The sequence below is a fragment of the Oryzias latipes genome, chromosome 3 (assembly GCF_002234675.1).
Source record: "Oryzias latipes chromosome 3, ASM223467v1".
NCBI lineage: Eukaryota > Metazoa > Chordata > Actinopteri > Beloniformes > Adrianichthyidae > Oryzias > Oryzias latipes.
Window position 1 is genome coordinate 3,762,813 of NC_019861.2, and position 22,928 is coordinate 3,785,740.

Below are 22,928 nucleotides of genomic sequence, written 5' to 3' on the forward strand. Positions count from 1 at the left end.
GAATAACATCAGCCTTTATTTGTCGGGGCACAATTAGAAACACAATTCCATGTGTCGTGATTTTTTGAACAGTTTCTAAGGACTGAGCGGCATTTCTGCTCTGTAAAGCTCACACACACTGTGTGCTCTGCTCTGTCCTCGCGAGTCCGGCAGCCGCTAACCCAGAGCGGCGGCTCGGCTCGCAGTCCGAATTCTCACACATAACAAAACGCACACGTAACAAAGCACCCTCCCCTCAAACACATTAATAAATCCAGCTGATCTGCTCAGTCAGAGAGGTTCACTCGGTCCACTGGCTCCGGAGCCCGAACGCAGAGCTCGGATGCTGGGTTTCAGACGTCAGTGGACACGCATCCCCCCCGCATCTCCCTCGTGAGGGGTGAAAGAGAGGGGAGACCCAGCGGGGCGAGAGCGGAGCGGGGCTTTACGCAGGGCGTCCGCAGAGCCGCTGGTCGGTCCCGTATGAGCTCCAAAGCTTTCTCTCAGTGAAACACCGTCTATGCATGACGTAAACCCAGAGCAGCAGTGACACACGATCGGAATGACCGTTTACATGAACAACGATCGGCATAACCCAGCTATCTCGATCGGAAAGAAATTTTGATCCGAACGAGTCTGACCGGGGCAAAGTATTCCGAACGGCGTGTTTACATGACACATTTTCTTTCCGATTGCTGCAAATATGAAACACGACTCGTCTTGCTTGGGGTGAAGTCCTCCCGCCGTGTTCACCATCCATTCGGCTCTCACCGACACTGGAAAGCTATGAAAGCTTATATTAGTACTGTTGTACTTTGACAAATTCGCACACGGGTATACACAACAATGTTGTGATGTCTTTGTCACGCGTTGAAACACCAAACGCCTTTCTTTTACCCGAAATCCGCTCCTATTTACTCAAAACTAGCAACTCAACAAAACTCCCCACACCAATAACACGACCAACAGGAAGTTGTCGGCCTCACACTCGAAACACGGAAGTTAACCGGAAGTTCTGTCGTGCACGTAGTCTATTGTACAATTTCAACGTGCCTCGCAAATAACTTCAATAAAAAAAAGAAAAAGATGCAGCATATTCATCATTTAACTGCTGATTTATAAAGTTTTTTTTTTGCTTTTTGTTTGATAATGGTTCTTTATTGTTCAAAATGAAAAGTCTGTTTTATTCTTTCTACATTTTTGTAGATATGATCAACAATGCGAATACATAAAAAGCCACAAACAGAAAAGCAGCTTTACTGAAGGACACTCAAAATCCACAATCCTGTCTAAAGAAAGGATTTTTTTGATGCTTGTCATGTTTTTTTAGAGACATTTCTGTGTTTGAAAAAAGCCAAATGTGTGCAGAAATAAAATAAAATAAATATACGATTCTACTGAAACTCTGAGCGCATTCAGGACAGTTTTTATTCGATTGCCATAAACAAATTAAATGTGGACCAGGAAACATTAAACCTGGACATCTTCTTGTAAACTAAGATACTGTGGGAGCTTTCTTCATTTTAATTATTTTTAGTATTATTATTTCTCTGGTTTTTAACTATTTTAACACAAACTGAAGCACTTTTTATGTAGTTTTATGTCTTATTTATTGTTTTTAGTAGTAAGTTCTTCTTTTATGGAATGAATGAACTTTTAATTTCATTGTATGTGTGACAACAACAAAAACTGATCCATCCATCCATCCATCCATCCATTAGTTTAGTTTATTTTTCCACAATGTGTCAAAAGCAAACAAATCCTCTCACAATACAGAATGTGGAAAAAATGGACATCCCCGAAGCAGCTGCTTATTATTAGGGGTCCATCCATCCATCCATCCATGCATTCATCCACACATCCATCCATCTTAGCTGCAGGTCTCTCATGCTCCACTTGTGTCTCCTCAGCCTCTAGAGCTGCAACGACAAAACAGTCAGATGTGTCTCTCAGTTTACAGCATAGAAACCTCTTTGAACCAGACAGAAATACATCTACAAAGACATGGAGTAGAATTGAAGTGATGTCTAGTTAGTGTGTTTAAAGAAGTAAGTGTCCTGCTGAATGAAGCTGCATTGTTTTCCTTGTGCTTTTACAGAAGTTCCACTCTCTTGATGAAAACGTATTAACAAAATACTACGAGTTGCTATGTCAGATTTTAACAACAATCCTCCTAGATCAAAATATTACTCACGTTTGGTGCAAAAGTCCTGCAGACTCTTCCTGGAGGGAGCAGGCTCCGCCTCTTCCTGGGTTCTCTTGTCTGATCCTGTGGGCGGGGCGGATCTGGAAATCTCCATCCAAGCAGATCTGAGCGAATTTGATCTGATCCAGCAAAGCTTTGAAATACCCGTATAAAATCTGTGATCCGTGGATCACAGATCACTTTAATCCGGATCCAAAGTTCTGAAATCCCACTGGGCTGAAGTGACTCCATGATAGGTCAGCTGAAACCCGTCATTGTTGGACCTCTTTATGTCTTGGAACCTCCTCCACCTCAGATCCCCGCCCCTCCTCAGTCTGCATGAGTGAAACTATGAACAGCACTATGTTCTCGTCTGAAATATTTAGCGTCTGTGTGGAATAATTCATCAGCTGAGCTGCTTGAACAGCGTCAGGAAGCCGCTTCACCTGGGGACCTTTTCAGGACACGGGCCTGCTGTACTCGGTCTAACCATCCCTCAGCTGTTGTCTTCATGTCTGGATCTGCCGGCAGACGCTTGAGAAATCAACGTTTGAGGCCAAGCCTCCAGTCCTCCGAAAGTGTCAAGAAGTGGAGGTGAAGCTCTGGGTGTGAACGGTTCATGTCAAACGTTTTTTCTCTTCGTCTGAAGGCTTACCTTAGTGCAGCGGGACACAGAAAGTCACCTGTGTGGCGGCTCTGGTTTGAGGCGATCTCAGGAGCAGTCTTACAGTCTCTGACACTGAGATGGAGTCATACAGAGCAACAAGCATTCATTCAAAATCTAGACTGTTACAGGAGGCAGGTGGAGGTTTGGAGTATTGATCTCACAGGGAGAAATTCCCCAAATCCCCTTTTAGGGATTGCTTCCCAAGCAGCTGGTCATCTCTGAAGAAGCTCCTGCAGCGTCTCACTGCACCACGTTTACACGTTTTGTCTTTGTGGAGAGTGAAGAGGATCCAGCTGCGTGGAACTATTCCGTTGGAGGAGATTATTCCACTCTGGTTTGTTTTTTCGTATGTCATGTCGGTTTTCCCCTCATTAACTCTCTTCTGTGCTTTCGACTTCCCGTCAGCACCTTTGGTTGGTGCTTTTGGTCTCCGTTCATCTTTTGATCATTTTTTGATCCATTTTCAAACGACTCTGCTGTTTTGAGCCAAAATCAAAATACCTGTGTCGTTTTTTTAGGACAAAGTTTCTGCAGAGCGGCAGGAGTTCATTGGAAATTCACCTCTGAGGGGGTGGGAGCAAGCCCGCACCCCCTTCCCATCACCCATAACTGAGAGCTCTCTGTTTACATGAGAGCAGCAACCCCCTCCCCCCTTTCCCTGTTTCTCCTTTTAAAGAATTAAAAGAATTTTCTACATCACAAATCCGATCTTTCTGAAAATGCATTTTTAAAAACCTTTTCCTGATTTAAAAGGATTTGAATAAAGAATTATTTAGAAATGCAACTTTGAGATCCATCTTCCATCTGTGTTTATCCAATGAATCTTTATTTACAGAGCGTACCAAATGAAAATGGCTGGATGGCTCGGTGCACAGAGAACCCACGGTGTGTATTGAGCTTCATCCAGGGGGGGGGGGGGGGGTCCTTGGACAGGACCCTTCATGCTGACACAACCTTGGTGTTTTCTCCAGGCTGGTGCCCACCTTTGTAGAGGAGCCAGACTTGGGTCTGAAAATGGGTATTTCAAACCAAATTTGATCCTGAAGATTAGGATTTGGTGATCCGGTCTCGCCTTTAATCTGTTTTACAGACCTCTGTCCAGTATTTCAAGACTTTAAATTGAATCCTCGATCATTCTGATCTCGCAAATGAGGAGGATTCTGATCCCAGCTGAGATCAGATTTTAAAATACTTGAGGAGCGAGTTTATTTTAAAAAAACATGGATCATTGTGTGGTTTTTGATAGCCAAAGCAAGGAACCTCTCAAGTAGTTCAAAGTATATGAAGCTTTGGACATAACAGCAGATTTATCAGTTTGTGATAAAAAAAAATCATCTGGCAGACAGAGTGGATTAAAACGTCGGATTTTCGTCCATGTAGTGGGACTTTAAGCCAGTGAGGCTGAAGCCACGCTTTCATCGTACCTAGTCTACGGTGGCCCTGAAGTGCCAATCATATCAACAAATCACTCCACACAAAAACATTTAAAAGATCACGACAAATTGGGAAAAAAAAAAAAATTCAGAAACCAAAATGTAAAAAAAAAGGAAAAAAACATTTTTAGAAAACCAAATTATTTTCCAGAAAACAAAATTAAATGTTAAAAAATGAAAAACATTTTAGAAAACGAAATGAATTGTTAGAAAAACAAAACCCAATGAGAAACTGGAAAAGGTTTGTACTGAGGGACATTGCTGATTGGACGATGACGTATGTCCATTATTAAGTTATTTAGCTTGGACACTGAACTTGATCCAATCAGGATGTCCCTCTACCTTTTCCGGTCTCTCATTGTGTTTTGTTTTTCCAACATTTCATCCTGTTTTCCAATTTTTGTTTTAACATTCCATTTGGTTTTCTGGAAATGTCTTTTTCAGTTTTGGTTTCTAAAATTTAATGCTGATTTTTTACTGTTTTTTAATTGTCGTCGTGACCTTTAGAATGTTTCTGTATCGACTGATTGTGGCACTTCAGGGCCACCGTACTAGTCTGAAGTCGACCCGCAGTGGCGTGAGGCGGACAGGGAATCGAGCACGAGCGCTGCTCTTTTCCTCAGCAGCCTCATGGAGCGGAACAGCGGCAGCAATGAGCACAACAAACCTCCTTCATTTCAAACGTTTCATTATTTTCTCCACATACCTGGAAACAACCTCATAAACCAAAGAGTAAGAAAGAGCATGCTGGGGCATGCAATGATGTCACAACATGATGATGCCACTGGGTGCCGAGTATAAAACATACAGTAGCAGACATTTGTTTTTCATATCATTCATAAACCGGGGCATTCGCGTATCCACTGAGAATAAGAGCGAGGCGCCGTTTCACACCCACCACCTCCACTGAATCAGAAACCGTGGGAGGGGGGGGGGGGCGACGCGTTAATTGACACCAGACTGAGCAGGCTAAACAAACATGCTAGAAAATAAAGCAATGAATAAATCTTTTCTGGCCCAAAAGGGGCTGGAAACGGTAGAAACCCCACTTTCCCCCCAGGGGACCGGGCTAGGAGAGAGACAAAACAGTGCATGCCATTTTAGGGGGGCAGGGGTGAGAGTGGTCAGTGGGAGGAAGGTTGAGCGATGGCAGGGGGGGGTCAGGAGGATCTCAAAGATAATTGGTCTCCTCCAAGCGAGCCCACAGGGGGGCGCTCTCGTCGGGTCAGGGCTAAATAAGATTTGGGGGGGGGGTGAACAAATACGAGGCACTCTACGCTCTCTCTGTTTCTGCAAAAGGTAACAAACTGGAGTAATAATGACACATAGACCTATATAGTAGATAGTGGTTATAACAGTCTCCAGGCTGTACAAAGGGGGCGGGGCTCTGCTGCTCAGGTGGTTTTCTGCGTGCGGCTTGTGTCTTTTACGTAGAAACGAACCCTTCGTGAGCTCGGCTTTTTCGATTGGACGATCAAACGTAAACGTTGTGGATGGGGGCGGGGGCTGAGCGGTGCTGATCACAGAGGTGAGGCCCTGTTTGAGTGCATACAGATTAAAAAAGGGTGATGTTAAAGGGATAGAAAATGCACCTCTGAAAGCTCAAACAGCTTCATGCAATGTGTGTGTGTGTGTGTGGGGGGGGGGGGGTCATGGAAACACAAAATGATGATGAAGAAGAAGCCCTTTTAAACTGATCTACGGTTGCAGCATAGTTTGTAGCGCATAATGCGAACAGGAAAGGGGGGGTTTGAAGGCTAAGGGGGCGCTGGAATACGTGTGACGGCCAACTTCCTCCCCATGGGGACCTGGCCGGTCGCGCCGCCATCCAGGCTTTCTTAAGAAATGACCAGCACTGCCTGCACAGCTAAACAAAAGCTGCTCTCTTTAACTTTCTCCTGACTCGAGGCATCTTTTCACTCGTGGCTGAGAGCTCAGACAGGTTTGGGACGGGGGTGGGGTGGGGGGGTCTTGCACAAACAAAAACAGGCTTCAACAGAGAAGAAGAGACCGGGAGCGACGGTAGAGCGGCTCTGCGGTGTCCGTCACTCGTGCTGCAGACTCCAGTCCCGCAGGCAGAACGTCCATCCGAGTGCGTCAGAATATAATATACTGTAGTTATCAATATGTTTTAGTAGATCATACTCATGTACGCTTAAATAAAGAAGTGAATGAAAAGAATGGCTACTCCGATGTTGAGTAAGATGACCATAACCACCAGAATAGAGCTGGAGCCCTGAAAGACACGGGAGGACAGAACAAGTGGTTAGTCCAGCATTCCCACAAACATTCATGATACAGACACTGAACATAAACTAAAGTTGACTCCAGCCGGAATTATCTGTAAGGACCGTTTTCAGGTGCACCGAGATGGATTGAAACTGTGTCCAACCAAGTCGGTTAAAACGTGTGGGAGGAGCCACTGCCAAACGTTTGGAGCTTGATCGCTACATGGAGCGGCGTCTGCGTTTATCTCGTTTAGAGATCAGGTTAGCTTATTGTGAAGAATTCTATAAAAGCATCAGTCGTCACGTCTCCATGTCTGGATTCATGACATCGTTCAGAGACTCTCCCACTACAGCGAACTTCACCGTCTACTGCAGGAGCCGCTTTCAGCGCTACTTCCTTCTCTGTGACCCAGTTTGACGACTTGCTGTCCCGCATTATTCCAGGGAGGGAAAAAATAAAATCAGAGGAACGTTTCATTGTCGTCTCCATGCAAATAAGGAAAATAGAAAGTCCGCTGATTGCGTATTGAACCTGTCATGTGTCTAAAGCTGAGGGCCTGATTGGTTGATGCGTCTTCTTCCCCGTAGTTCAGGTTTTCCCATTCTGCACGTGCCGCACTGCGCCGCTGCCAAGTCGACGCGTTCAACACGCCAAACGCGCCGCAGGACCTCAGATCGCGTCTGTACTTTGACTTAACATTGAAGCTGGGCGCCTCTGCCGCACGAATCACTTTCAGTGACATCACAGATTTAGTCTAAACAGCTCAGACAGTTTTTTTTCAACAGGATTTTATGTCATAGAAAACATGAACTATTGTGACTCGTGTGCGGACTCTCTGTCGCACATCTCTGTGTCACTGGAGCAGTATGGAGAGAAAATAGTCTCTATGGATGTGTGTGTGTGTGTGTGTCTAATACTTGATTTTTAACTCATGCAACACATTTTGTGCGTAACTGTGTGTTTGCAGTTGTGTATTTACATGTACAGTTGAATATTAATAATTCACAAAGACAAAATACAATTTACACCCACAACCTGAAATTACAGCAGCTTAAAGCTAGCTATGAATTCAAAATGGCTGCTGTGCACACAAATCAGGCAGAATTCGGACAGCGCCAGGTCCTTCTGCAACCCCAGAATGTGGACCGAGTCCATCGGGCCGATGCAGGGACTGATTGGGGTCCAGAGCTGTGAGAGACAGCAGAGAGTGTTTTAAAAATGTCACTTTTTCATTTTCATTCTCAGAGCATATCTATTTACGAAAGTGGAAAAAACATGTCAAATTGTTACTAGATATTATTTACAATTTAAGTTCAGATGTGTTGGAGATGTGTAAGGAGTCTCACAACCCCTTGTGGACTAGGAGCTCTGATGTGTGTGTCATGTGGTTTTGTATGTGTGTGTGTGTATCAGGCGACTGGTGTGTACTGTTTAAAGATCTGGATGCATAGAAGCGGTTTTGAATGTGTAGTTAGTTTTAAGGACCCACTCCAAAATGGTGTTTTGGTGTTTTTAACATGTTCTCATAGCATTTTTCTCATGGTGGAGAACATTTAAAAAAAAAAATTAAAGATTAAAACTGTGTTTCTGAGGTTTTCTTTATTCAAATCGTGAAAGATCAGAAGCAAACGAAAATCTGCCGTTTGAAAAAACTCGCCGTTCTGACACAGCAACTGAAATGGGGGGGGCCAAAGTCTCCCTGCTCTCCTCCATTCTGATGAAGACAAATAGATCCCTCTATGTCTTTGTTTTCCTCGTCTGAGCTATATCAGGGATACTTCCTGCCGCACTGCAGAAACTATGTCCTAGATGTGTGCTAAAGACGTCAGACTTAAATTTAAAAGACTACTGGGAAGACTTTGAAAACAGATGGAAGGATGACTGGAGTGGGACTCTGAGCTGGTGTAACGTAAAGTTGTGCGTGTGTAAACTTTATTTCATAGTAGTAGGTTTTTATTTTCGAGTTTGCATGTCCATACACCAATGGTGTGTACTTTTTTGGCGTCCTCAAAGGCCCAAAGCTTTTTGCAGTCACAGTCCCATTCACACACTGGTGGCGGCTCTGCCGCCGAACACTGGCGCCAACCTTCCACCAGAGCCGTGGTTGGGTTCAGTGTCTTGCCCAAGGACACTTCGGCAAATGGGTGTCCAAGTCGGGAAACGAATCTGAATTTTCCGATCAGAGGTCGACCCCCCTACAACTGCACCATGGCCGCCAAAATAATACACAGTTGCAAGTTAATTCATAAAATGTATTGTATGAGTTACAAATATTACGCACACAAATAAAATGATTATTTTATATTTTCTCTCCATAGTGGAGCCACCTCTGGGTTTGAGCATATTTGAGTTAGTAAACTTTGGCTGGTCACTGGGAAACTACAGCAGAGATTATCAGGGAAACAGGTAGGAAGGTGCTAGGTGTGTCATCTGGAAAGAGGAAAGACGGTAAAGAGACTTGGTGGTGGAATGAGGAAGTACAGGAATGCGTCCAGAGGAAGAGGTTGGCTAAAAGGAAGTGGGATGTAGAAAGGACTGAGGAAGGTAGACAGGAGTACAAGGAAGCACAGCGTAGAGTGAAGAGAGAGGTGGCAAAGGCCAAACAGAAAGCTTACGATGAGCTATATGACAGGTTAGACACAAAGGAAGGAGAGAAGGACTTGTACAGGCTAGCCAGACAGAGAGACAGAGATGGGAAGGACGTGCAACAGATAAGGGTGATTAAGGACAGAGATGGAAAGTTGCTAACAACCCAAGAGAGTGTACAGAAAAGATGGAAGGAGTATTTTGAGGAGCTGATGAACGAGAAAAATGACAGGGAAAGAAGGGAGGAAGATGTGGTTGTTGTGGAGCAGGAAGTAGCAGAGATTGGAAAGGATGAGGTTAGGAAGGCTCTGAAAAGGATGAAGAGCGGAAAGGCCGTTGGTCCTGATGACGTACCTGTGGAGGTATGGAAGTGCTTAGGAGAGACAGCAGTGGAATTTCTAACGAGGTTGTTCAATAGGATTTTAGAGAGTGAGAAGATGCCTGAGGAATGGAGGAGAAGCGTTCTGGTCCCGATCTTTAAGAACAAGGGTGACACGCAGAACTGCAGCAACTATAGAGGAATAAAGTTGATGAGCCACACAATGAAGCTGTGGGAAAGAGTAGTGGAAGCCAGGCTTAGGAAGAAGGTGGAGATTTGTGAGCAGCAGTATGGTTTCATGCCCCGTAAGAGCACCACTGATGCCATTTTTGCTTTGAGAGTGTTGATGGAAAAGTACAGAGAAGGTCAGAAGGAGCTGCATTGTGTGTTCGTAGATTTAGAGAAGGCGTATGACGGGGTGCCGAGGGAGGAGCTGTGGTACTGTATGAGGTCGTCTGGAGTGGCAGAGAAGTATGTCAGAGTAGTTCAGGACATGTATGAGAGAAGTATGACGGTGGTGAGATGTGCTGTAGGTCAGACAGAGGAGTTCAAGGTGGAGGTGGGACTACACCAAGGATCAGCTTTGAGTCCTTTTTTGTTTGCTATGCTGATGGACAGGCTGACAGACGAGGTAAGACAGGAATCTCCCTGGACAATGATGTTTGCGGATGACATCGTAATTTGCAGTGAGAGTAGAGAGCAGGTGGAGGAACAGCTAGAGAGGTGGAGGTTTGCTCTGGAAAGAAGAGGCATGAAGGTCAGTCGTAGTAAGACAGAATACATGTGTCTGAACGAGAGGGATCAAGGTAGAAGCGTTAGGTTACAGGGGGCTGAGGTGAAGAAGGTGCAGGAGTTTAAGTACTTGGGGTCAACAGTTCAGTGTGATGGGGATTGTGGAAAAGAGGTGAAGAGGCGAGTGCAGGCAGGTTGGAGCGGTTGGAGGAAAGTGTCAGGAGTGTTGTGTGACAGAAGAGTGCCAGCAAGACTCAAAGGAAAGGTGTACAAGACAGTGGTGAGACCAGCTCTGCTCTATGGGTTAGAGACGGTAGCAGTGAGACAGAGACAAGAGGCTGAGATGGAGGTAGCGGAGATGAAGATGTTGAGGTTCTCCTTAGGAGTGACCAGGTTAGACAGGATAAGGAACGAGTACATCAGAGGGACGGCTCATGTTGCCTGTGTTAGCGACAAAGTCAGAGAAGCCAGACTGAGATGGTTTGGACATGTTCAGAGGAGGGATAGTGGATATATTGGTAGAAGGATGTTGGAGATGGAGCTGCCTGGCAGGAGGGCAAGAGGACGGCCAAAGAGGAGATACATGGATGTCTTAACAGAGGACATGAAGTTGGCTAATGTTAGGGTAGAAGATGTCCATGATAGAGTGAGGTGGAAAAGGATGATTCGCTGTGGCGACCCCTGATGGGAAAAGCCGAAAGAGAAAGAAGAAACTTTGGCTGGTCACTGTCGAGTTTGCTGCCTCTTAAAAATCAAACTAAAATCAATATTAATGTATATAATCAATATTAAAGGGGCCTATGTCATGCAAAAGCAACTTTTTGAGATTTTAAGTGTATTATATCACAAAAAACAACCCCTAAGTGGTATTTCGATCCGTTCACGCATTCCTGAGTATTCCTTTAAAAACCTGATCTCTGAGCACCAGCCCCTCCCAATCTACGAAAACGAGTGGGTCCTCACATTGTGACATCACAAAGTGAGGAACCGCCCCTCCATGAAGTGTCTGCGCATCCAGTACCGCCCCCAGGCTAACAGACACGCCCACTTTCTACACTGAGCTGGCAGTGATCAGCAAAAGGCTTTCATTGGACAATATTCATATCCATCTTTGCAAAAGTTGGGATGTTGTTTTATTTTTGTGGGTGAAGTGACTAGGTTGACGTCAGGAAATGGAGCAAAAGGCGGAGCCTCAGAGAACGAATCGTCTTACTTCCGAATAGGAAAATGAACTGTGAAAATAACTCCTATTGAATTAAACAATCATTTTTTAGTGTGCCATAGGTAATATATCATTATATAGATGGGTATAGTTAGCTGCACAGGTACAGTGGTTAGCGCTCTTGCCTCACAGCAAGATGGCCCCCGGTTCATAGTAGTAAACAGAACATCGATGGGGGACCTTCCTGTGTGGAGTTTGCATGTTCCCCCTGTGCATGCGTGGGTTTTCTCCGGGGTCTCCAGCTTCCTCCCACCGTCCAAAAACATGCTTCATAGGTTGACTGGTCACTCTAAATGGTCCCTAGCTGTAAATGTGAGTGTGATAATGTGTGATATGTGGCCCTGCGACAGACTGGCGACCTGTCCAGGGTGTCCCCTGCCTTCGCCCACAAGTGGCTGGGATAGGCTCCAGCAGCCCTGTGACCCCGATAGGGAAAAACGGAAGCAGAAGAAGTTGAATAGTTAGCTCTGAAAGGCTTAACAAAAGCATGATATAGGCCCATGAACTCCAGGTTGTGACAGTCATAGCACCATTGAATCTATGAGGTGGTTTCCGTCTGTACTGCTACCTTATGGGGTAATAACTTGGAGCTGTTTGGGTCAATCCATTGCCATTTGGGGGTGTTTAGGATTTTTTCTTAAAAAATGAAGAGATAAGGGCATAAAGAGTGTTTTTCCAAATCTACGTCATGTTTACACTGCTAACGATCACCATGTAGGAAACGTCTGACCGACTTGTCTGCCCCGGGACTCCCAGGGGTTTCATTCTACGTAAAACCTTCAAACTGCAGGTGTTCTGATGCAGACTGTGCTGTTTGGACTCACTGAGTTTGGTTTGAGGGTGAGATGCTCGCTGTCCTGCTCCAGAATGATGAGCTGGGACTTCTGGGGCGGGGAGAGGGTGAGGTCCCTGTGCAGTGGCCACTCCTCTAGCTCCGCCCCCACATTCAGGTTGTCCAGCATCTGTACAGAGTCCGCTGATTCTTCCCGAACTGGCCGAAAACCTCGGGATCGCAGTTTGTTGTTTTGGGGCGCCGGTTCAGACTCTGCACCATGAAGCCGCATGTCCACCGTGTAGTCATTCATTTGCTCCTCGTCGTGCTCTGTGAGGCGAGAGTGGGCGGGGCTCCACCTGAGGGTGCTCTCAGCAGACCACTCCTTCCTGAGGCTGTCCAGCCTTTGGTCAGTGGCGGCATGCTCACCCAGCCTGTGGTTGGGGGGGTTGTGCTGCTTTGGATAGTGGTTGGAGGAGACATGCGGCCGGGGGCTGTATTTGGAAGAAACGTGGTCCTTTGCATCATGATTGGAGGAGATGTAGTCCTCACACTTGTGATTGTGAGAGGCACGCTCCAACGTCTGGTGGTTAGAAATGTTGTGTTCCAAGGCCTTGTGATTGGATGAGATGTGCGCCTGCGGCTTGTAGCTGGAGTAGGCGGGCTCACAAGCCCTGTGATTGGTGGAGGAATGATCTTGTGGCTTGTGATTGGACGAGGAGTGCTCCCTGAACTTGTGGTTGGAGGCCACATGCTTGGACGGCTTCTGGTCAGACAGGGGGTGGTCCCACGCTCTGTGGGAGGAGCTGTGCTCTCGAGACCTGTGATTGGACGAGGACCTCTCCACCGGTTTGTGGTTTGGGACTGGAGCTTGCTCATACCCGTTGATTTGCCCCTCCTGCTCTTCAAGGAGGGAGGGGGTGGTGGACCGGCTGCTGCCCCCACGCTCCAAAAATGCCTCATCAGTCCAGTTATTAGCCCCGCCCCTGGACAGATTGACCCCCCGCCCCTCTATCAACACCTGGATCTCAGCCCCGCCCTGATCGTCCACAGCACTCTGCCGCGTGAAGCAGGCGTTCCTGGGGCGGTGGGTGTGTTTGTGTGGACCGGGGGGAGGCGGGGTGGGGACACTCAGCACAGGACTGAGATCAGGTGTTATTACAGGCGGCGTGGTGTCGGGCGTGCACAGTTCTGGACTGTCTGTTCCCGTTGAGATGGCCTCGTGGTCCCTGTTCCGGGGCTCCTGGTGTTTTGGGCCTTGACACTCCAGTCCTGAAAAAGAAAGAGCAGCAGTGACAGCATTGGGGGGAGGGAAGGGGGGGGGGGGATTCCCAGTTACCTTGACCCTTCAGCACTGGAGCTTTAGGCTATGTCCGGATTCCCACCCTAACCCCTACAAGGCGCACTATAGAGGACATTCGCCATTTTGTAGTGCTGTTTGAATCTACATTTCCAGAATTCAGTGCCCTGGAAATTTCCCAGAAGTCTGCGAAAAACCAGTGTGCAACAGGGCTCACTAGATCAGCTAATATGGACCACAATGCATTGCGTCTGAACAATTTTTGCCCAAAAATTGCATTTAAATGTAGTTTTTTTAATACGTTTTTATCTTTAGAAGACAGTAGATGAATAAATATTCATCACAAAATGCTCATATCAATTAGATTTTAACTTCATGACATCAATGACGTTATATCTTTAGTAAGCATGGTGTATGAACTGCTTTTAAAATTCACAGCACTACACAGTCCCACACTATCTAGTTTTTTAGTAGTTGGGGGTTAGGGTGGGAATTCGGACACAGGCACTGTTCCACATTCGTTGGACTACCATAACTCTTTCAATGAAAGACAGATTCTTAAGCAGAGAAAACCAGCTTTGCGCTGATAAGCAGCACATTACGTCAGCAAAGCCAACATGTGATATATCTCCTCATCAGAATCTGTTGGAATTACGTCAATTGCGTGAATGGTTGAAGACCTACAGTAGTTCAAAGAGCGTGGATGGTCGTTTAAGACCTTAGTTCCATCTGGCCTTACATGGAGATACAGGCTGTCTGCAGGCAAAAAATGGTCATACCTGTACGGGACACGCAGGTGACCAGTAGGAAAAATTGAGGTCAGAGATCACTCAGTGAACACACAGGTGCACCTGCGTATCACGTGCACATCCTGGGCGGAGCTAGTACTCGCACCTCACCAACAGCTAGGGAATGGTTTATACGACAGCATCATAAGTGCGTGTAACTTCCATTAGCTTTCTGAATACATGGTACGTTCCATTTTCATGCTGTCCCGTGTAGGGATGCAGCAGTTCACTCTCTGCACGATTGGGTTTAACGGTATGACACATGGTTCTGTTTCACACGGAGAACTGCGGCCGTCTCGTCCCCTGAGGTGGCGGTACGAGCCTCAAGACAAAGCGCTGCTGTCCTTTTAGATGCAGCCGCTGCTCTGTACCAGCGTACGGGTGCTGAGTGTCGTCTCTGGTGTGACAGGGTTAAGCATGGAGGGAAACAGGAACTCCACACTCATGAATAACAGCAGCAGGGAGTTATCCAGGGAGTTTAAGAGTGTGAGAAAGAGTCAGGCGGCTGTGATGATAGTGGGATAAGTGGAGAGAGGAAGGCTGATGTTAAGATACAGAAAAGTTTGGTTAAGCTTGATTAAAAAAAGAGATAAAATGTGATGAGAGTGAGACTAAAATGAAGGGATAAACGGTGACAAAGTGATGAAAAGTAAGATTAGAAAGAATTTAAAGTGGGAGTTAGAGCGAAATGATGACGTTTATTAAAGCACAGGACAAAAGAGTGGAGAGTTGGAACATGAAACATTGCGATTTAAGGAGTGATGGGATGAAAAAGTCAGGCGAGATGAAGATGAAGACTTCTTGAAGCTGCGTGGACCTCCATGTCCTGCTGCCGTTCCTTACCGTTGCCATAGATGTGGAAGGAGGGGGAGAGCTCTTTGGCGATGATTCGGGCTTGCTGACATTCTTCTGCTGCTTTCTGCGCCACCCCTTCCGCCGCCTCGGCCTTGGCTCGGGCGTGGCTCATCCTGAACGACACAGATGTGTTTTCACTCCTTCCAGAGCTGTGGTTTATTATGTTTGCACAAAAATGTTTCTACCTTTTGCTACGTTCACGCCGTCCTCGACAACGCGCGTTCAAGCGCCCACTATGTGGATGTAAACGCGTCTCAGGCTTCTGGCTCTAAAGCTTTTGGGTTCACACATAGTTTCTACGACTTTTTAGGCTCTACGTACAAAACGCGCAGCAACTTAAAACAAATGTAACCAATCAGGAACTCCTATCTGGTAGTAACGTATGGATGGCGTCCCTTTGAATTCACAAAAGAAGCAACCGTTTGAAAATGAATCATGGAGGGTTTTTCCCCGGCAGAACTCTGTGACATTTCATATATCGGAACAGAGCTGTGAAAGAAATTCTGGAGCAAGACTCACGGGATTTGCACCACTTGACATTTAGCACCGAGACTATTCCAACTGTAGGTGGCGGACATGAGCTAGTCAACAGTAGAAAAAGAAGAAGAAGAAGAAGTCCCTCCCTGCTTCTCCAGTGTGAACACTGTGGGCTGAATTCCCCTTCATGAACGCACATTCAGTGTGTTTGTGATTGTGCGTCACATTCCTGGTGTTCCTGTAGCTTCATAAAACACGATGAAGCTACAACAATACAGAAAAGATTTTTTCCTTCCAACAACAAACATTTAGAATCATCCAAAATACAAACAGATCAGATGAATGTGGCTTCAACTAGATTTAGGGAAACTGAAAAGTTTGATTTGACTCATAACATCTAATTGATCCTATAATGTTGAATTACTTTGAGATGTTCATGGTCAAGAAAAAATGTTATGTTGAAGCACTTGGAATAGAATAAAGTACCTTTAGGCTTTAAATTCTTTCTTTTTTTGATAATATGTTCCTAATGTTTGCACTTAGCAGAGCAAACTACCGAAATATGAATGTTTATAGTTAATTTCTTAAATAGTTTCATTAGGTGGAAAAGGGAAAAACAAATTTTTATTCTAATTTTCTTTTACTTGTCTAACTTTTCGTGGGTTTATTGACTTGAGCCGATTTTTTGGTGTGTTTGTGACAAACAGAAATGTGTCTAACTGAGGGAGGGGGCTGTGCCCCCGGCCGGCTCCTCACCGGGACAGGGCGATCTCTGCTTTCTGCTTGGCGGTGTCTGCAGCCTTCTCGGCGGCCTCCACCGCCCGCTCCACCTTCTCCCGGATCTTGCTGGCCCTCAGCGGGATCAGGTTTTTGCGCTTCCCGCTCACCAGCACGTTCTGCTTGTACTTGCCCTCCTCCTTGGTGCCATCCGGAAAGGTGGTGCAGCCGTAGCCGTGCCTCTTGTTTGCTGCCCACTCACCTGCGTAGTGCAGGCCATCTGAGCGCCGGCTCACCCCCCAGCCTGCCCTCTGGTCGCTCCGCCACTCCCCGGCGTACATCTCGGTGACTGTGGCGTCCACGGCCGAGCCCTGCTCACTCTCGCCGACGCCCTCAGAGGCGGCGGAGCTGACGGTGCTCATGCCCGCCTCGCTGCAGAAGGAGCTCTGCTTGCTGAGCTGGCTGGCCAGGGAGCTCTTGGACTCAGAGCGCCGGAGCTTCAGGCCGCTGAGGATGGACTGACGGAAACGGCCCTTCCTCTTCCTCTGCCGCTCCGCTTCGCTTGGAGCCATCAGAGCGAAACCACCGCGGCCCACTGGGCTCCCAGCAAGACCCGCCACCATCCCGTCTGAGGGCGTGGTGGGGCCGCTGTCCTCCAGGGCCGCCGGGGGCCCGTGGCTGTGGTCAGAGCGGAGAGAGTTTATGGACGTTCGCAGGGGAAAGAGGATGACCGCCGCCATGCCGTACGGGACACTCTGACGCACGCCGTAACCGTGACGCATCCCGGCCAACCACTGGCCCTGGTACGTTCCTGCAGAGGAAACACAAGAGTCCACCTTTAACCCGTCATCTTCAACACTTCAGTGGTCCTCAGACCCGATTTAGGACCCGGCCTGCACCAGTTCAGTCTTTGCATTAGTCATTTATCGTCCAGCCGGAGCATCCCTGGTCCTCGAGATCTACCGTCCGGCCGGTTTTCCGGTTCTCTCTGCTGATCTGCTGACTCAGCTGTCTGCTCGACTGAACACACGTGATCCAGGTAATCAGCAGCAGCAGGGAATGCAGGCGAAACAGGCAGATCTTGGTGGAATGGGCGGTAAATTCTGTCAGGAATGAAGCGTGCTGCTGTCCCACCTGCAGATGACCGCCCCCACTAGAAATAAGTAAAACCTTTCTGCTAATATTCAAACATTTTGCACCAGCCGTCTCATACTTGGGAAGCAACAAAACGAAAAAAGAAAAGGGTTATTATAAAAAAACCGACCTAAACCAAAAGCAAGGAGAACAGCAGACAGTGTGACTGACAGATAAATGCTGGTGCTTTGACTGAAAGGACCAAAGAAATTTGTTTTTTCTGTGCAAGAATGTGATAAATTACATGAGAGTTTGTTGATTTATTTACCGGTAGTTGGTTACAGAAAAAAGAAATTACTTCAGAATCAGCTTTTTTCGTTTTTTCACTGACATTTTTTCAACCATGACTGAATGTCATAAAGCTTTGATTAAATGGTTTCTGTCTGAAATTCCTTTCCCCTCAAACATTCCAGTTTCAAACCAAAAAAACACGTTGGTTTTAAGAGCGTCTTTCTACTTTTGAATGTCGGCCACAGTTTCTTCTCTCTGCGGTTTTCGGTGTTTCTGTTTCTAAAACCATTCCAGATGTGACACTGTTGTCACAGCAGACATCCAGGTACAATGATGCTTGTCCATCATTTCAACTGAAAGCCATTTGACATGAAGTGATACTGGATATCGTCGTCCAATCAGAGATGTCCCATGGTACCGGCCGTCACTGGTTTGTTTTTCTAACATTTGTTTTAGTTTTCTGCAAATTCAATTGTTTTCTGAAAGGTTTTTTACATTTTGGTTACTGAAATTGAATTTGTTTTCTAAAATGAAATGCAGCTATTAAAGATTTGTTTTGCTTTATTAATTGTTATTTTTATCTTTAAAATGCTGTTATTTTTGTTGTCATTTGCACTTCAGGGCCGTAGTTCTAGTAAAGTACAGCAAAGACAACCTGTACTTGAATGTGTTTACTCTGTTACTGGCCAGACCTGGTTACTCTTCTGCTGACAACATACAGGTATCTGAATTTCAGGCGAACCTGTGGCTCAGAACCGTCCGACCCTCAGCTGGTCTAAAGTCTGGAGACGTGTGGAAGTTTCCTTCACGAGAGGAGAACGCGGATGCAGAGAGTATCTGAGGACGTTCAGCCGTCTGTCTGTTGTGTTCCTCGCCGGTGTCCCTAAAATCCCACGGTCACTCGGCGTCTGCTTGTTGCCGTGATTTTACGCTGCCAGAGTAAATAAAAGAAACAAGCAACATGAACCCGGAATGACAGCAGAGTTTGGCACATATGTGGATTGTGAAATCAGGCCAAGACTCGTTCCTCCTGAGCTGTCTGAGACTTGGCAGATGAGGTGTGTGTGTGTGTGTGTGTGTGTGTGAGTGATCGTTGGGGGGGGGGGGGGGGTATTTCCCTCGTGTCTGCTTTTCCTCCACTCTACCTTCAGCGTCATGTCCAGCCCCCCTGCAGGAGTACTTCCAGGGCACAGGAGGTCCAGAATGACACTGGAGCTGTCTGTGGTGCTGAAACGCCTGTCCATCATCTGGAGCGTGTTCATGTTTTCTGTCCCTGCAGGTTACCAGACAGTGGGGGCTGCCTTTTGACATCAGGGCTTCTTAATCTAAATGGTAGCCTCACATGAACCTATTTGAACGTCAGAACAGGACTAGCATTCCAGATTCTTCAAAACTGACCAAACTAATGAGCTCCACACTGTGATAGGTGAACTCTGCCAACATGGATGAAGAAGATCTAATCTTCTTCAGTTGCAGATGTCCAGTGTTGTTGCCATTTTATGAATTTTAACTGTTTTTCAAACTGAGAAACCGCTGAACTACAGTGGAATCATTCTGGGGGGAGCCCAAACAGCCTCTGAGACAAATGTCAGTCAGGCTGTAGACGACATCACATCACGGAGTCAGCACCTATTAAGGTGCTAAACCTCGTCAACAGTGACTCAGCAAAAACAACAGTTTCAGTGCTGCTTGACCCGAATGCACCTCTGATGATGTGAACCATGAAACCTTTCTTACAGGCTGGCAAAGTGGTTGGTTTTTTCAGATGCAGTCCAGAGTTGGGCCAGATTTTATTTTGAAGGGTGGATTATGTTGTTTCCATGGTGATCATAAGTCAGGGAGCGTCTCCGTGTCATGTGGAGGGCTTCAGAGTTTGATTTCCTACTGTTCAGCTGTTCATGCTCCCTCCGGGTCAGATCAAGAACAACAGTAACGTTTCAGTCCACAGCTATGCAGACGACACTCAACTTTTTGGACACCAAACCACAACGGACCGTCAGACTCCCTCTGCTGCTGCTCAGAGCAGCTGAACCTCTGGATGCAGTCAAACTTCCTTCTAGAAGAATGAAGACCAAAAGTCAGGTTCTGAACGCTGCTGGCAGAGTTTGGACCAGAACCAGGAGAACAGACCACTTCACTCCTGTTCTCAGTTCCTCCCACTGGAAACCAGTTAGACACAGAACTGGTTTACAAGCTGCTGCTGGTTTATAAATCTCTGGGGGGGTCATGAACCCATCAGGTCGGACTTTTGCTTTTAGCTATAGAACCTCGGGTCAGAACCATTTCAATTTACCTAACTTTCTCAGGTTTGAACCGAAACAGAAATGTTTTCTGAAGTCTTAGACCTGCGGTTTCGGATCAACGACAACAGACGTCCGCCCATCGTGCTCTGCAGTAAGCACTGCCTTAAAATGTCCTAAAACTTAATTTGACATGAAATCCCTGGAAAAGAGAGAGCTGACCATGGCCCCAAAAGAAATACCATGTGAAGGATGACAAGGAGTACATCAAAAAAAGCGCTTGAGACGAGACAACAGGAGCAATAAACTGGAGAAAAAGGTGGATGATTGGAACAACATTCCAAGAAAAAGAACGGGACTATTACTGGATTACAGATCAAACTTCGTTCAAAGGCTAATGCAGCTGAAGCTAACAGGGAAAACGCTAACAATGGGATCTCTGCGGAGCAACAGGTTGAGGCTTTTCCCAAGTGTAATGAGGAAATTCAGAAAAAGACAATAATGCCTGCCTGCTCAACCAAACGGTAGAGCACATTTAGAAAACGTATTAAATCATCGATTGTGTGTATTACTCCCCGAGGCCAGAAGCAGCAGAAACATTTTTGTATTGAGGGTCTTAGTGGGGCAGGTGAAGGTTTAGTCTGTGGGGATTTTTGCTGGTGAGTGTAGGACAGGAGGATGATGGAAAACACGTGGCTGTGTACTGTAGGAAACGTGCACGCGTGTCCTTCTCTGTGAAACGGTGAGTGTGGAAGCATCTGCACTGGACCCGGACAGAACTGAATGTTAGCAAAAGTCCAAATCCCCTCCTCCATGATTGACAGCAGAGAGAGCCAATGAGAGAGCAGAGGAGCCTCACAGCGGTCCCCAGTGAGCATCTGACCCGCTGTCTCCCGTCACCATGGAGACGGCGCATCACAGAGGATGTGATGCAGGGGGCTGTTGATGTGTGTGTGTTGTTGCAGGGATCTGGCGTGCACGTGTCTGCGTTGTTTTGCTGTTTCCTGTGTTCACGTCTTTTTAAAGTTCTGCTGCCTTTTAACGCTCTCCCTCGCTCTGCTTCCGTCCCAGACTCTCATTTTTAGGACGATTGATTCCTTTCAGAATCAGTCTGGGTTTTCTGGTCGACATCGAGGCGGAACCCTGGATCCAGCTGCTGTGAGAACTGCAAATCTGGGAATTTCTGTGTTGCATCCAAACACGCTGTGGGGCCTTGCTGAGGCCCCCTGACTCGTGGGCCCCCGGAGCCTCCTCTGTGATCTATTTGTGTGTGGACGTGACCTACATGTTATTTATGTAGCCGGCTGTGGAGATGTGTTACGTGCTTTTAGAGCAGGAAGGAACGGTAAGCAAGTTGCTCCACTTTGGAGCAGTTTGTTAAATAGTTCGGTTCATTTCGAGGGTGTCGAAATGCCCCCCCCCCCCCCACACACACACACACGTGTCTCTGGATGCCCCCTTACCTCCGTCAGAGTAGGTCTCTGTTCCGTATCCGTCCTGCAGGCCGTTGCTCCACGTCCCTTCGTAGCGGGCGCCGCTGGCCCTGCTCTCCAGCTGCCCGTAGCGGCCCTTGAAGCCCTGCGTCCACTCCCCCCTGTACTCCCAGCGGCCCTTGCTCTCCACCCCGATGCCATGCCTCTTGCCCTGTGCCCAGGTGCCCTGGTAGCTGTTCCCGCTGGGCCACGTATAGATGCCCAGGACCTCGAAGCCGTGGCTCCAGGCACCGGCATACTCCCCCTGACCCTGGGGGCCCGTGCAGACCCCTCGGCCGTGGGCTTTCCCCTGCTCCCACTCCCCGCAGTACGACCCCCCGTCATCAAAGTCAAACCTGCCTCCAGTGGACATGCATGAAACAGGTTTAGGCAAATCCTTAGAAAGTCAGAAAACAGAAAAGCTCCGGCGTGCTTCACTGAGAGGGAGGGAGAAGGGGGGAGGCCTCAGGTAACATGGAGGTGCGGGGCCTTGGCGCTCCTTCTCCCTTCAATTTAGGACGTGAAAGGCCGGCTGCGGCTCTGATCAGCAGCAGGTCGGGACCTGAGGAGCATCGCCTCCCGATGCAGGACCAATCCCAGCTTCAGCAACGATTCTGCATCCACAAACACAGCTGCTGTGAGCGCTGCTCCCCGCGGGCTCCTGGGCTCGCAGCGCCTCTCATCCTCCTCCTCCACCTCCTCCTGCACCTCCCTGCTCGACGCAACCACAGGCCCGTCTCTTTGGGCGCGAGCCGGTGGGTCCAGACGCGCGAGGCCTCACGGAGCTGCAGCAGACGTTACAGCATCCCTGGCGCACCGTCCGAGCCGGATGCCGCTGCGCTGGAGCGCCGTTCAAAGGAACAGCCAAACACGCAGCTCCTCTGCAAAGCGTGGCCTGAAAACGAGCGATCCGGGCTCAGACGCACAAACACACATCCCAGCTCCACAGTGAAGATCGCTCCGACTCTCTGCCCCCTCCCTGCTCGGCTGTGGTCTAAAGATGAGCGGCAGCGATGAAGGTGCTGAGGCAGAAATCACTCCTCTTCATCGCGCCCAAAGGTGGAGAAAATTCCATCAAGTTTCCTGTTCTTCCCCATTTTCCATCCTCTCTGTCTCTTCCCTGTAAAAACTGCTCATTACAGGACTGTTCCACCCCAGCCAGAACCCCTCCCCCACGCACGCACGCACGCACGCACGCACACACACACACACCTTCTGGGGGCTCTTAAAGAGATAGAAACGGAGGGATGGGGCAAAGAGCTGCATGTGCGGCGCTCGCCGCTCTTCCTCCGGGGATACAGGCTGCTCTCCTAATTATCCAGCCTCGTTTCACTCCCTGCCTCTCACACTCCTCCTCCTCCTCCTCCTCCTCTTCATCCTCCCCCTGGACTCTAATCTGGTCATTCAGCAATCTGCCTGCCTGGTAACCGGCAGTTTGTTCCCTCATTGATTCCTCCCACAGATAGTTGCTGCAGCCTTTTTTTCCCCCCACATACACCACAAACAAAAAGAGAAAAGTTGGTCCGATTCCTGCGATTATCACGACCCCGATGCAGGGGAGCACATGAAAGAGACGGATAGTTCCGTGTT

General features: G+C 47.6%; 1 protein-coding gene across 1 annotated transcript; it reads right to left on the bottom strand.

Annotated features, from left to right (window-relative positions):
* Positions 1 to 4,935: 4,935 nt before the first annotated feature.
* LOC101164137 (junctophilin-3-like) lies at positions 4,936 to 22,674 on the bottom strand. The gene is made up of 5 exons (XM_023951737.1): positions 21,330 to 22,674; positions 16,301 to 17,072; positions 15,056 to 15,180; positions 12,177 to 13,396; positions 4,936 to 6,500 (listed from the first exon to the last, which is right to left on the bottom strand). Exons 1-5 carry the CDS (start codon positions 21,709 to 21,711, stop codon positions 6,420 to 6,422), a joined length of 2,580 nt encoding a protein of 859 aa, XP_023807505.1. The 5' UTR covers positions 21,712 to 22,674; the 3' UTR covers positions 4,936 to 6,419.
* Positions 22,675 to 22,928: the final 254 nt, after the last annotated feature.